Here is a 14707-nt window from a genome sequence, read left to right as displayed (position 1 = left end):
GGCTTGCTCTAGAGGTCAGTGTCCCAAGGACTTGGGGAGGAGGGGTTGTAAGGTGATCTCCCACCTCCATGCAGCCAGTGGCCTGTGCTCCCCACTGCCATGCTGGAGCGTCCACATTTTTTTTATTGAATAATAAAATGTGCAGATTTTAAAATATTGTGCACAGAATTTTATTTTATTTTATTTTACTGGTGCAGAATTCCCTCAGGAGTAGCAGGTGAAGCAACTCACCAGGGTTAGCAGCCCTGCACCAGGCACACCACCTGTGGGCAGGCAGGCTCGGGATCCAAGTGTGGAGGGGCTTAGTGTGTGTGTGATCCAGGTATCGGGTGAGAGGGTTCCATGTGGGGCATTCTGGGTGCAGGTGGCTCAGTGTGCGGGATCTGGATGCACAGGGGCTCATTGAGAAGGTTCTGGGTGCAGGGGTAATGAGACACTGCAGGGGAGTGCAGGTGACGGTGGTGGAGGCTCAGCGGGGGGGTGTTGGGTGTTAGCAGATGGGGCTCCCGGGAGGGGAGGGGGGAGAGTCTGGGTGCTGGGGGAGTGGGGCTTGGTGGGATGGGGGCCTGGGTGCAACTGGTTGGGGCTCAGTGGGGTGCGGGTCCAGGTGCATATGGGGTGGGGCTCATCAGGGTGAAGGTGTGAGTGCAGGGTGCTCTGGGGGGATGGTCCAGGGGTGGGGGTTCAGATGCAGGAGGGTGGGGCTTGGCAGGGGATGGTCTGGGTATGGGGTGGGGCTCGGTGGGGAGGCCTGGATATGGGAGGGTCCAGATGACCGGGGATTGGGCAGATGCGGGAGGAGCTCCCCCGCACAGTGACCCCTTCCTCCTCAGCTGAGGAGCGATGGGGGCAAGAAACTGGGGGTGGAGGTGTGGAGTCGGGGGAGGTTTCTGGCGGTGAGTCTGACCCACACCTGGCCCACTTTGTGCGGAGGAAGTGCACGCCCAGCCAGGACTAGCAGTTGAGCCTGGCGCAGGGTAGGGGCCACCGGCAGGGAGGGGGCTGGGGAGGGCTGGGAGTGGGGGTGAAGCTCAGCAAGGTGTCTGGGTATGGGGGGTCCGATTGGGCGGACAGGGGGTGGGTCTGAGCTACCCTAATTCTTGTAGTCTGCCCTGAGTTGGCATTCTCAGCGTGGCCCATCCAGGCCCATGGTGTCACATACTATATATGGAGTTTGAATAAGGAGGTGGGTTTTGACTAGCAGTATGTGGTAACGTGTCTCAGTCACCCCAGCTGACACATCCCCACAACTGTCAGACTCCTCTGAAGGAGCAGAGACATGCCATTCGCCTAGGGTTGCCAGGTGTCGGGTTTTGGACCAGAACACCCAGTCAAAAAGTCAACACAGGGTCCAGTCAACACAGGTGACCAGACAGCTAAAAGTCTGATTGGCCACAGCAGCCATCATGTACCTCTGGCTTGTAGGCGCAGGTGTGACCAGGGGGCTCCGTGTGCTTCACCTAGCGCTGGCTTCACAGCTCTCATTGTCCGGAAACTGCCAATTGGGGGTGGTGCCTGCGGACGGGGGCAGTGCGCAGAGCCCCCTGTGCCAAGGAGCAACAGGGACATGCTGGCTGCTTCCAGGAGCTGCCTTAGGTAAGCGCTGCCCAGAGCCTGCACCCCAAATCCCCTCCCTCACCCAACCGCCCACCCCCAGCTCTGAGCCCTCTCCCAAATGGCTACATTTATCAAAAATTGTGTTAGATATAGAAAACATTTGTTGTGATTAGTGACGTCCTTTTCTCATTACACAACAAAAATAACAAGAAGACACTATCTGGACACAGTTGACTGCCACAAAATCATGTTTGTTAACTATATGCAAACATTAAAGGTCTTAGTTTAATGAATATTGCTGTTTGGAGTGGTTTCTTAAACCATAGAAAACATTGAGCACCAATACAGTGCTCACAAACTACTTAAATGGCTGCTACCCTATTCCTATATACAGGTCTGCCTCATCTTACGCTGGGGTTACGTTCCGCGGTCAGCACGTAAAGCAAAAACCGCGTATAGTCAAAATTACATTGGGTGTAATGGTGAGTGGAATCGCCCGCATTACAGGAACAGTATTTAAATTGTTGTTGTTCTCTTTTTTTTGTTTTGTTTTTGCCGACCGCGTAAAGTTGAATTCGCGCATGTTAAATGCACGTAAGATGTGACAGACCTGTATTACAATTAGTTGAACCAGTTAGTGTCTTTATTGTTGCTGCGAGATTCATACAGCAGGAATGTGACTTGGACACTTCAGTGGAATTTGGAGAACTCTATTTGCGGCTAGAATATCTCCACCTCCTTTCCTTTTTCATCCCAAAATTACATCCTAGAAATGCCATTCATGAATTTGGCCAAGTTTGTGGAAATATGTAAAGTGGCATCTAATGTTGTATGTTATCCCAAAATGGTTCCCGGCGTTGTATGTTATCTCAGCAACTTTGCACCTATAATGACAACACTTTTGCTATAATGAAATCTACTATTTATGTAAATAATGTTGATGATTCTGTTGAACTAAGCAATATTTGAAACTTTATTTTAAATATTAATGCTTTATTCCAGTTACATAGAAAAGAGCTACAGAGAAGGTAGATGCAGGATTTTTCTAGGATAGGGACATATTATTTTTGTCTGACTAGTCAGTGAATGGAATCTGAAAGAGGCAGGTCACCACGTTGAGATCCTTCCACCAAAATGCATCTTGGTTTCTTTCAACTTATTTGCTATCATACACAGAAATTTCTGGAAATAGCCAAGCGTCACATTTTTTAATCCTTTTGTGATCAGACTTAACTGCAAGTGTAGTGAATAATGGTTCACCATTAATGAAATGACATGTACTTGACTGAATTTGTTTGCTTTGGCTTTGAAACTGTAAAATCAGTAAAGAAGTCACTATTTATAAGAATAAAAAATTGTGCAATTGTTGATGTTGGTGCTGATCACTGGTGACATCTTTATTTAAGCATTCACAAGGATTTGTATAAGACTTTGTTTTGCACAGAAGGGAAGTTTCTTCATGAATTTCCTCATAGTATTGCTGCATAATTTGGTGCTGCCTCTCTGAATAAAGAGGTTCTTATGGTCTGTAATCCTGACGCAACCAACCACTGCACCAAACCCCCCACATGGAGGGGGAAACTTTTGATAAAGGTGTGTGTGGAGAAAGGCCAAGAACGTGGTTTCATAGATTCAAAGATTTACAGGCCGAAGGGGACCATTAGACATCTAGTCTGACCTCCTGTATATCACCATACAATGCCATCCAGTGACCCCTGTATTGAGCTCAGTAACAACTTCTGTTTAACTAAAATATATCTTCTAGAATAGCATCCACTCTTGATTTGAAGACAGTAAGAGATGAAGAATCCATCGCTTCCTTTGGTAGTTTGTTCTGGCAGTAAACACGCTCGCTGTTTAAATAAATAAAATAAAAATTTCTCACTTGATTTTGTCGGTCTTCAGCTTCCAGATGTTTGTTCTTGTTCGTTCTTTCCCCACTAATTTAAAGAGCCCTTGAGTAGTACCCAGTGTTTTGTCCAACTGAAGGTATTTATACATTGTAATCAAGTCACATCTCAGTTTTCTTTGAAATAATAGATTGACCTCTTTAATTCTCTCACCATAAGACATTTTCTCCAGCCTTTCAACCATTTTTGTGGCTCTTTTCTATGCCCGCTCCAATTTTTCAACTTCCTTTTTAAAATGTGGACACCAGAACTGGATGCAGTATTCTAGTATTGGTCTCACCAGTGTCATAAGCAGAGGTAAAATCCCTCCCTACACCTTCTCATAAATCACGTTTGTACATCCAAGGATCACGATAGCCCTATTTGCCATAGCATCACAGTTGGAGCTCATGTTCAGTTTTTTTGTCGCCTTCACTAATGACTTGGATAATGGAGTAGAGAGTATGCTTATAAAATTTACAGATTGGCACCAAGCTGGGAGGGGTTGCAAGCAGTTTGGAGGACAAGATTAGAATTCAAAATGATCTTGACAAATTAGAGATTTTGTGTAAAATCAACAAGATGAAATTTAATAAAGACAAGTCCAAAGTACTACCTTTAGGAAGGAAAAATCAAATGCAGAAATACAAAATGGGGAATAACTGGCTATGCAGTGGTACTCGAGAAAAAGATCTCAGGTTTATTGTGGATCACAGTTTGAATATATGTCAACAATGTGATGCAGTGGCCAAAAAAGCTAACAGTTCTGGGGTATTACGAGGCCCATATAAGACATGGGAGGTAAAAGTCTCGTTCTGCTCAGCACTGGTACCCCAGCTGGAGTACTTTGTCCTGTTCTGGGCACCACACATTGGGAAAGACGTGGACAAATTAGAGAGAGTCCAGAAGAGAAAACAAAATAAAAGGTTTAGAATAGCTGACCTATGAAGAAAGGTTTAAAAAAACAACTTGGCGTGTTTAGTCTCGAAAAAAGAGGACTGAGGGGGGACTTGATACGTCTTCAAATATATGTTAAGCGCAGTAATAAAGAGGATTGTGATTAATTGTGCTCCAAGTCCACTGAAGGTAAAACAAGAAGTAATGGGCTTAATCTGCAGCAAGGGAGATTTCAATTAGATATTAGAAAGTTTTCCTTTAACTATATGGATAGTTAAGTTCCAAGGGAGGCAGTGAAATCTGCATTCTTTGAGGTTTTTAAGAATAAGTTGGACAAACACTTGTGAGGGATAATCTAGGGGTATACTTGGTTCTGCCTCAGCATGGGGGGATATTCTGGATAACTTCTCGAAGTTTCTTCAGCCCTACATTTCTCTGACACCTAAATACTTTTCAGAGTCACTGCTTTCCAGGACACAGTCCTCCATTTGGTAGGTATCACCTCCATTCATTGTTCCTAGAGATATTAAAACATTTTGCTTGAATCCAGATCTCTCTGGAGGACTGCTCTGTCCTCATAATTATTTACCACTCCACCAATCTTTCGTCATCCAAAATTTTATCAGTAATGATTTTATATTTACTTCCCATTCATTGGTGAAAATATTCAATAGTGTTGGGCTACTGTTGCTCCCTGCAGAAGCCCATTAGAAACGCCCACGTTCAGTGATGACTCCCTATCGACAGCTTCTGGTTGAGACTTCCCCATTAGCTATTTCTTAATCCATATAACGTGCTTTATTGATATTTTTTTTAAAGCACTATACAGTATCACTCTGTCATGCAGTACTAAATCAAGTATATTTACTCTACAGATGTTCTTATACCGTGCTCATCATCAGGTATCTGAGCACCTTCTAGTAGTTCATCAAGCAGTATGACTACACATCTATCATATGGTGTTTGTCCTTTCATCCTCTTCCCAGGAAAAGAAGCACGTGCAATTGAGTTTCTTATTTTTGCAGGGATTTAGGTTTGTTTTTTAATTATTTAACTATACAAGTTGCTATATATGTGCTAAGGAAGGCAAGGTCAAAGAAATTAGTCTTGCACTTAGAGCAGAAGGTGGCAAGGTTTATGATGCATTTTAGTTCCTGGGAGAGTTCATGCCACAGTCTGGGACTGGCACACAAGAAAGTTCCTTCTACTGCACAAACAAACTTTACCCTTATTATAGAGAGTTTCACTGTTCCTGAGGAGCAGAATTGTTGACTATGGTCTTTATTCTGGAATCTAGGAAATCTTTTAGATATCCTGGGACCAGTCCATTGAGCACCTTGAAGATAGGGACTGAGACCTTGAACTTGATTCTGAATTCTATGGGAAACCAGCGTAGAGTGTGGAGGACAGGTGTGGTGTATTATCGGATGAATGTGTTGCTGAGGAGAGGTTGTGCAGTGTTCTGTACTAGTTGGAGTTTCCTAAATGCTGAAGGCTTTGTGGCCAGGAAACTGCACTCTATAGTCCAGCCTGAGAGGTGCTTCTACATAAATAGGTACCTCTATATAAATCCATGATAGGTCCACATCTTGAATACTGCATGCAGATCTGCATGTATCTCAAAAAAGATGGAATTAGAAAGTACAGAAAAGGGTAACAGAAATGATTAGGGGTATGAAACAGCTTCCATATGAGCAGAGAGTAATAAGACAGGGACTTTTCAGCTTGGAAAAGAGATGACTAAGGGGGGATATGATAGAGGTCTATAAAATCATGACTCATGTTGAGAAAGGAAGTGGTGTTTATTTCGTCTCATAACACAAAAATTAGGCGTCACCAAATTAAATTAATAGGCCACAGGTTTAAAACAAACAAAGGGAAGTATTTCTTCACACAATGCACAGTCAATCTGTGGAACTCTTTGCCAGAGGACGTTGTAAAGGCCAGAACTATAACAGGGTTCAAAAAATAACTAGATACATTCATGGAGGAGGATAGGTCCATCAATGGCTATTAGCCAGGATGGGCCGGGAAGGTGTCCCTAGCCTCTATTTGCCAGAAGCTGGGAATGGGTGACGGGATGGATCACTTGATGATTATCTGTTCTGTTCATTCCCTCTGAAGCACCTGGTATTGGCCACTGTTGGAAGACAGCACACTGGGCTAGATGGACCTTCTTATGTGTATAGCCAGACCTAAAATTGGACTCAGGCCGCTAGTTCTGTACCCCATAAAATTGGTCCAGTTTGCCACTCCTGTTCACCTGGTAGTTGTCTTGTATACTAAGCCTTACTGCTCAGCTCCCTCCCTCGCAAACAGAGAGGGAATAGCTACACAGAAACTTCAAATGCTGGTTCTGTTCAAAGTCTCAAGTGTCCCAGCAACAAGGCCCTTACTGAAACACAGAGACCTGTCTCACCTGGTCAAGTCAGGGGTCCACAGCCGAGTCACAAAACACTCACAGAGAATGAACAAATCCACAGCTTCACCCTCTGAAATTCCCATTAGCTGCTGTTGTTGCCCTGCTAAAGGGTATATGTGGGTTGGGGGGAGGAGTGGTGACATGGGCCACAATTTTTCACAAAGAAAAAGTTTCAATTCAGGGAGTTCCATGCCTCAGCTACATTAGAACAGTTTAACAGTGGTGGGGAAATGTCACTTGAGGTGAGAGATACAGTGGTGTTCTAGCCATGTTGGTCCCAGGGTATTAAAGAGACAAGGTGGGTAAGATAATGTCTTTTAGTAGACAAACTTCTGTTGGCAAGAGAGACAAGCTTTTGAACTTACATAGAGCTCTTCCAGACCCAAGGAAGAGCTCTGTGTAGCTCAAAAGCTTGTCTCTCTTGCCAACAGAAGTTAGTCTACTAAAAGACATTAGTTCACCCACCTTGAGGTGAGACTTTTTTTTTATCATATTGCCCTACAAACCCTGGCTCCTTATATAAATTCCATATTCAAAATGTAGGTGGGGAGACGAAGCTTTGGGTCAGAGATGGCATATCCCAGCTCCTTGTAGAACAGTCTGACAGTTGCCAAGATGTGTCCCTTGAGTTGACCCAGAACCTGTTTTGTCACACACGGCCAGTCAAAACTCCGTTCCTTATCCATATTCCATATATAATATGGAAGAGAGGTGGAGGTCTGGAATTCATCAGCATATTGCGCAGGAACAAAGATTTGGGTTGGCAAGTGTCATGTCTCAGCTCCTTCAGAACAATCTGATGTTTGTGAGGACATGTCTCTTGGGGATTATCTGAGACACATTTCTCATACAGCTAGTCAAATCACAATTCTTTATTCGAGGGCCATGGGGGGGGGGGAATTGAGGTGTGTGATATGTTGCACAAGAATGAAGCTTCAGGTCAGGGTAGCATGCCCCAGCTACTTCAGAACAGTCTGACAGTCACAGGGGTGTATCACTTGGGGTGACCTTGTATATTGTCATGTACCAGCCATTCAAAACCCAACTCCTTATTTGATTTATTTAATAATTAGGTAGTAATTTAAACTTTTATTGCATTCAGTCACATGAATTTGATGAAATTTCTAAAAATTTAATCCTACATTGATGTATTTTTAAATAATTTTGGCCTTTGAATAAGGAACTGGGAACTACAAATAAGGAACCAACTTCAGCCTCATTACCTTATCCTCTCTTAAGTAAAGCCACCCCAAAAAATGTTGTGGAACAAACATGACATTTATGGTTGTCATATTGTTCACTCTGCTTGTGTGTGATAGCTCTTGCCCCAACTTGTGTCTGTCTTGTCTGTTTCGATTGTTTGCTCTTCAGGGCAGCGACCATATACTTCTCTGTACAGTGCCTAATGCAATGGGACTCTACTCTGGTAGTGCCTATGGGCCAGCCAGTATTAAACATGCTTAATACAAGATAGATTTACTGGAGGTCAGAGAAGTAAAGAGAGTGAAATCATTTTAATTTTAGGGTGGAGTTTGTATCAGAATTTCTTTTGGCTAATCCAATTAGCAGTGACAGGTATATTGGTACCTGACACACAATCAAGAGGGCGAACTTTTCCCTAAAATTTAGGAAATGTTTCCTCCCTTACTTTTGACAGTAGGCAATATTTTCCCTTACCCAGCCTGGTAAAAATGAAATTGTCAAGGCTCAATCCTGTTGTACATGTTATGAAAGGGGAAAATGTTAGGGCTCATTCTGCAGTATGACGTAGGGATGCAGAAACTTCAGTTCTCAAATGAAGCTGCTTTTAATTCAAAAAACAAAATGGTGTGTCCATTGGGATAAATTGTCCAGGGATCAGTTTGATACTTCATTGTTTTGAAATAGAACTTTTTAGTTTTCATCTGTTCTTTGTGCTTAATCTCATCCTTTTCCATCCTTTTTCCATCAAGGTTTACATGGTGGTGGCATCTGATTAAAAAATTGACTGGAACCAAAGTCTTTTTTTAATAGGAGTTTTGTTTGTTTTGTTGTTGTTTTTCTGGCAGCAAAGTGACAGTGATTCAGGTAGGATATGGTTACAATAGCCAATCTATTTGACTAGCATATCCAGTTTCTCTAATTGCTATCAGAGAGAAGATAACAGGTGAGGGGGAATAGTTCCCTGAAGATTTTGACAAATGATAGCGGAGACAGTCCTCTCTCTCTGGGACTACATACTGGACAGAGTACTAACTTGTTTGTCCCTGAGTAAACCATGTGTCAGTATTCAGAAGATAAACTTAACTATTTAAAAATTTGCTTTATAGTTACGGAGTGTTGCTGTGGGAACTGCTTACAGGAGAAGTTCCTTACCGTGGCATTGATGGTCTTGCTGTGGCTTACGGAGTAGCTGTCAATAAGCTTACCTTGCCCATTCCATCCACCTGTCCTGAACCATTTGCTAAACTAATGAAAGGTACCTGTGCTGCTTCTCTCTACTTATCCTGGAAGTAAATGTGTTTTAATATCTATGCTTTTCTTATGATTTATAATAATTACACAACTCAAACACTTCATTTGGTACTGTGCTAACTCTGTATAAAGTAGCGGTTTTCCCTTTCTTGGCAATCCAGTACTAAGACATTTTAACCCATTTCAGAGTAAGCCATGCAATACTACAATATACCATATCGTTTTTAAAGATGCATTGCCTTAAGCAGTGGTTGAATTATTTCTTCTGTATTCTTTGTATTCTTGTGGTTTGTTTTCTTTTCTTTTATACTTAGCTATAATGTCCGCCAAATATAGAATGCACAAGAAGTAAAATACAAAATCAAGATGACTGAATTCTTGCGGGAAGGGGATATCGCTAGCTGTTACCTCGTAGTCTTTTTGATTTCCAAAGATTCTGTTGGGTTTCTCCCTCCTTCTCCAGAGAGAGATGAGGGACCCTGACAACTGTGCATTAATGCTACGGTGTCCAAATGGAGTTCTTTGAGTTTTTTGTTTGATTCAATAAGCTTAACTACTTCGGTGCTGGCAGTTCTGCTGCTTCACATCCTGAAAATAGAGGTTATGCTGGAAAAAACTGACTTCTCATAACCTTTTAAAAACCTTGATGTACTATAGGTAAGCATGCCCTATACCAGCAATAATAAAACTAGGCAATTCTCAGGGAGGGGAGTAAGCATTAGAACTTTGAAGTATAAATAACAAATATTTTGAAATTCATGCACTGTGTAAGTAATTCCCCTAAGATTCTATCAGTAGTGGAACTGATGGGATTTTGATGAATTTTAGAATGCTGGGAGCAGGATCCTCATATCCGACCGTCGTTTGCCTTAATTCTTGAACAGCTTACTGCCATTGAGGGGGCAGTTATGACTGAGATGCCTCAAGAATCTTTCCACTCCATGCAAGATGACTGGAAATTGGAAATTCAGCAGATATTCAGTGAACTACGGACCAAGGAAAAAGTGAGTGAATTTTTCTATCTGCAAATGCAGTAATTTTAACAAGAAAATAGGGCAATTGAGGAGCTACTATTTTTTAAAGCAGTAGGTGGGTTTGGAATTCCTGGTAGTATTCCAAAATATTAGAAGTGTGAATTTATTGTAGGGACAGGCTTAAGTTTTTTTTCTTACGTAAACTCAAAATTAATTTTGAGTTTTAATTGTCCTTGGTGGAAGGTGTGGCCTTTTAAATTTCATACATTTTTCTCACGCCTATTTGAAATTATAATTACTGAAATATGTAAATCTTCTGGAAGAGGTTTGAAGACCTATTAACTATCACCCAATTCATCTCAAGTTTCAAATACTCCTACTTTCCTTAATTTCAAAAATAAAGTAACTGCATAAGAATGTAATTCTGGAGAGGGAATAACACTGGCATAATTATGTATTGATGAATGTTCTTTTCTTTTGAAGTCTGCATGCAGCATGGTCAAAGAGAGATCTCTGAAAATTTAAGCATGACTTGACTTCTTGCTGGTGTTAGTCATGGGATTTTATCCCATACAGCAGGACTGCGATGGGCCTTTAGAGAGGTACAAGCCCTCTACTCCCCGCCAAAACCAAATCAAACAAAAATACTCCAGTTTATATGCAGTTATTTTTCTGTACTTTTGAAAGACAGACCCAGACATGTGAAAATGATAATGATTATGCTTTCATTGGTACTAAAAAGTAGATCAGTTTCTGGAACGCACAGGCCCTGAAGGAGTAAGGTTTTTTTAAAGATACATTTAAATGTTAAATTAAAAAAAAAAATCAAATGTTCAAAAACAATTGTGGTCTATCTGGAAGGGAAATCTGTAAGGCATGCAAAGAGTGTAGTGGCTGGTACCCATAAGGGAACATGGTGCCTTCCAGCACTTCGGAACAACAATCAGAGGGATGGGAAAGTAGTTAAGGATTAAAATCCTGATTGGGGCTTGCAAGTGGTTTTTAAAAAAAAAAAAAAAAAAGTCTTAGTCCTGGGTGGATGATATTCTTCGTTACAGAACACTACATGGTACAACAAAACATGGCAGTGTTTGTAGTCTAACACAGGGGTTCTCAACCTTTTTCTTTCTGAGGTCCTCCTTCCACCCCCCACATGCTATTAAAACTCCACGGCCCATCTGTGCCACAACTACTGTTTTTCTGCATATCTAGTAGATTAAAAGCCAGGCCCGGTGTTAGGGGTAGCAAGCAGGGCAATTGCCTGGAGCCCCAAGCCACAGGGGGCCCCATGAACCTAAGTTGCTCAGGCTCCAGCTTCAGCCCCGCGAGGAGGGGCTCAGGATCCAGCTTTCTGCCCTGGGCCCCAGCAAGTCTAATAGCCTTGGGCTCTGGTTTATTTTCTTAGACCCCTGGCTGAGAACTGCTGCTCTGTAATATTAGGGATGTTCCAGTTCAGGCCATAGGACTTTCCTGAATCTGTGCTAGTGATGATGCTTTCGGAATATGGTTGTCCAAGAACTGCTCAGCCTCTGAGCAGTATCTTTAATTGTTCTTCCAGTCCAACAGTCTTTTCATGTAGCACAGCCATCAACTTGTACCTCATACACAGGAAGTCCCTTCTGGTTTCAGGCAGGAAAGGAAACCTGGCACATTCATTGCAGGTTGCAACCACTGAGTCATTTCTGCCCGTCACAGTATTGAGTGTAAAACTGCATCTATAAAGACAGCCTCTCATACACCCTTCAGAACTGCCCAGTTTGCCTACTCAGGAGTTCACCTAACAACTGGCTTATATACTCACTTACTACTCAGCTTCACCCCTTCACTAACAGGAAGACATTATCTACTAAAAGACTTCAAACACTGGGGCTGGTCAGAGGCCGGTGGGTCCTAGCCACCTATCGCACTCTGAGACACAAAGAAAACAGTCCTATTTCAATTGACCTGCTCAGGCGTCCATAGCCCAGCTAAACAACTTTCATGGAAAGCAGACAGACAAAGTAAACACACTACTCACCAAGTCCCTTTACCTCCAAGCAGGGTCCGCAAGTATGCCCTCTGAAACTCCCGTTTGCCACTTCTGTTTCCATTTTTTTTTTTTAAGTGTGGGTGCCAGGACTGGGCCATATTCCATTAATGGCCCCAGTGATGGCCTCAGTTATGCTGTATACAATGGCAATAACACCTTCCTACTTCTATGGTTTGTTCCCTTGTACATCCAAGGATCACAATTTTTTCTTTTAACTACCACGTCAGACTGAGAGCTAATGTTCAGAGAATTAGCCCCCATGACCCCCAAGTTCTTTTCTAAGTCACCACTTCCCAAAATATCAGCCCCCCTAAACCCCCATTCTCTGTGTGACCTCTATTCTTGGTCCCTAGATGTGTGTGACTTTGCATTTAGCTGTGTTAAAGTGAACACAGCTTACCAAGAGATCTGGGGTTCTCAGGACAACATTTTTGGTGGCCTCAGACTGCGACCACCAACTCCTGCTGGTGGCAGCTCTGACAATTTTTCCTAAAATACTTAATTAACTTTAGGAAAAACAAATAAATATGTATGTATGCACATCCAGATCATTGCAATTTATTTATTGCTAGCTAGTAAGTCTGTTATGAAAAGTGATATTAACAAACATACAAGTATCGCTTTTCACAGCGAAATGCCCCCACTGGATGACAGTTCCCCATTTAAAATAATTTTATGTGATCCAGTTATTAGCCAGCTTTTAACCCATTTAATTTGTGCTTTGTTGACCTTGCATAGTGTTAATAGACAAAGCAGACAAAAATGAGGGGGAGAAGTTCCTTCATTTTACAGATGGAAAAAGGAGGCAAAGGGGCTAAGGCCATGTCTACACTAGTGAGCTTACAGCGGCACAGATGTACTCATGCAGCTGCACCACTGTACTATTGCTTGTGTAGCCGCTCACGTGTCTACATAATAAAACCACCATGAGCAGCGGTAGCTATATTGGCAGGAGAAGATCTCCCACTGACATAGCACTGTCCACATCGGCACTTCTGTTGGTGTAACTTTTATGTCACTCGGGTGTATTTTTTCACACCTGTGAGCAACAGAAATTATACCAACAAAAGTGGTAGTGTGGACAAGCCATTAGTGCCGTATGCAAGGTTATGCAGGAAGTCTTTTAGCAGAGCCAGAAACTGAATCCCGATCTCCTAAATCCCTGTCAGATGCCTTAACCAGAAGACCATCCTCCTCCTCATAATTCATAAATTGTAGGTGCTGGGGTCTTCCGTTGCATGGCTGAACCAGATGTAGCACATACAAAAAAAACAAAAACCAAAGTACTTGAAAGTTAGGAGATGCCAATTTTATGGTTTCTCATGCATTCTTTATTCTGCCCCCTTGTCCATCCATTCTGTGCACTGCACTCAGTACAAATTTCTTATGTGGCCAAGGCTGTTGAATGTTAATGTTTCGTTAATTTTGGCATGCTGCCAATGTTTTTGCTGAGAAATGGAAGTGGGAGAAAGGAAGTCATAGAGTCGTAGATTATCAGGGTTGGAAGGGACCTCAGGAGGTCATCTAGTCCAACCCCCTGCTCAAAGCAGGACCAATCCCCAGACAGATTTTTATCCCAGTTCCCTAAATGTGATTGGCTTCTAACTGTTTACATCCCAGAAAAAGCTCAAGGGAATTTCACAGGACAAAAAAAAGCCCTTCCCTAGTCAAAGGGGATTCCTTAAGGGCCTGCTGCAAACAATGTAATCAGTTTGTTTTATTTATTATGTATGTTGTGGTAGCACCTAGTTGTGAACTGAGAACAGGGTGCTAGGCACTATACCAGAGGTGGGCAAACTATGGCCCACGGGACCCTCCTGCCCGGCCCCTGAGCTCCTGGCCCCTCCCCTGCTGTTCCCCCCTCCCCTGCAGCCTCAGCTCACTGCGCTGTGGCACAATGCTCTGGGTGGCGGGGCTCTTGCAGAGCTGCGGCCTGACCTGGTGCTCTGTGCTGCATGGTGGTATGGCTGGCTCCAGCCGGGGCAGCGTGGCTGCCTGTCCTGGTGATCTGGGTGGCATGGCTGTAGCGCCGCCAGCCACCGGCGCTCCAGGCAGCGCAGTAAGGGGGCAGGGAGCAGGGGTGTTGGATAGAGGGCAGGGGAGTTCGGGGTGGTGGTCAGGGCCGGGGGTATGGATAGGGGTTGGGGCAGTCAGAGGGCAGGGAACAGGGGGGGTTGAATGGAGGTAGGGGTCCCCAGGGAGCAGTCAGGAAGGAGAGGGGGAGTTGGATGGGGCGGCAGGGGGCAGTCAGGGAGAAGGGGGGGTTGAATGGGGACAGGGGTCCTGGGAGGCAGTCAGGAATGAGAGGAGGGGTTGGATGGCGCAGTCAGGGTGGGCGGTCCAGGGGCAGTCAGGGGACAGGGAGGGGCGGATGGGGCAGGGGTCCCGGGGGGGCCGTCAGGGGGAGAGAAGCAGGTGGGGTCGGATAGTGGGTGGGGACCGGGCCATACCTGGCTGTTTGGGGAGGCACAGCCTCCCATAACCG

General features: G+C 43.7%; 1 protein-coding gene across 5 annotated transcripts in view; it reads left to right on the top strand.

Annotated features, from left to right (window-relative positions):
* The window catches only part of MAP3K21 (mitogen-activated protein kinase kinase kinase 21), a 53980-nt gene that overhangs the window by 21984 nt on the left and 17289 nt on the right, over window positions 1-14707 (top strand). For all 5 annotated transcript variants that reach the window (XR_004645054.1, XM_034765096.1, XM_034765094.1 and 2 more), the window contains exons 3-4: window positions 9075-9223; window positions 10048-10223. Coding sequence is in view for 4 of the 5 variants with exons in the window: in XM_034765096.1 (XP_034620987.1) it covers window positions 9075-9223; window positions 10048-10223 (325 nt within the window). In the remaining variant the exon portion in view is untranslated. The remainder of the gene's footprint in view (window positions 1-9074; window positions 9224-10047; window positions 10224-14707) is intronic.

This window comes from Trachemys scripta, chromosome 3, assembly GCF_013100865.1.
Source record: "Trachemys scripta elegans isolate TJP31775 chromosome 3, CAS_Tse_1.0, whole genome shotgun sequence".
Taxonomy (NCBI): domain Eukaryota; kingdom Metazoa; phylum Chordata; order Testudines; family Emydidae; genus Trachemys; species Trachemys scripta.
The sequence above is the reverse complement of the archived record's forward strand: the minus strand, read 5'-3'. Positions and strand labels throughout refer to the sequence as shown.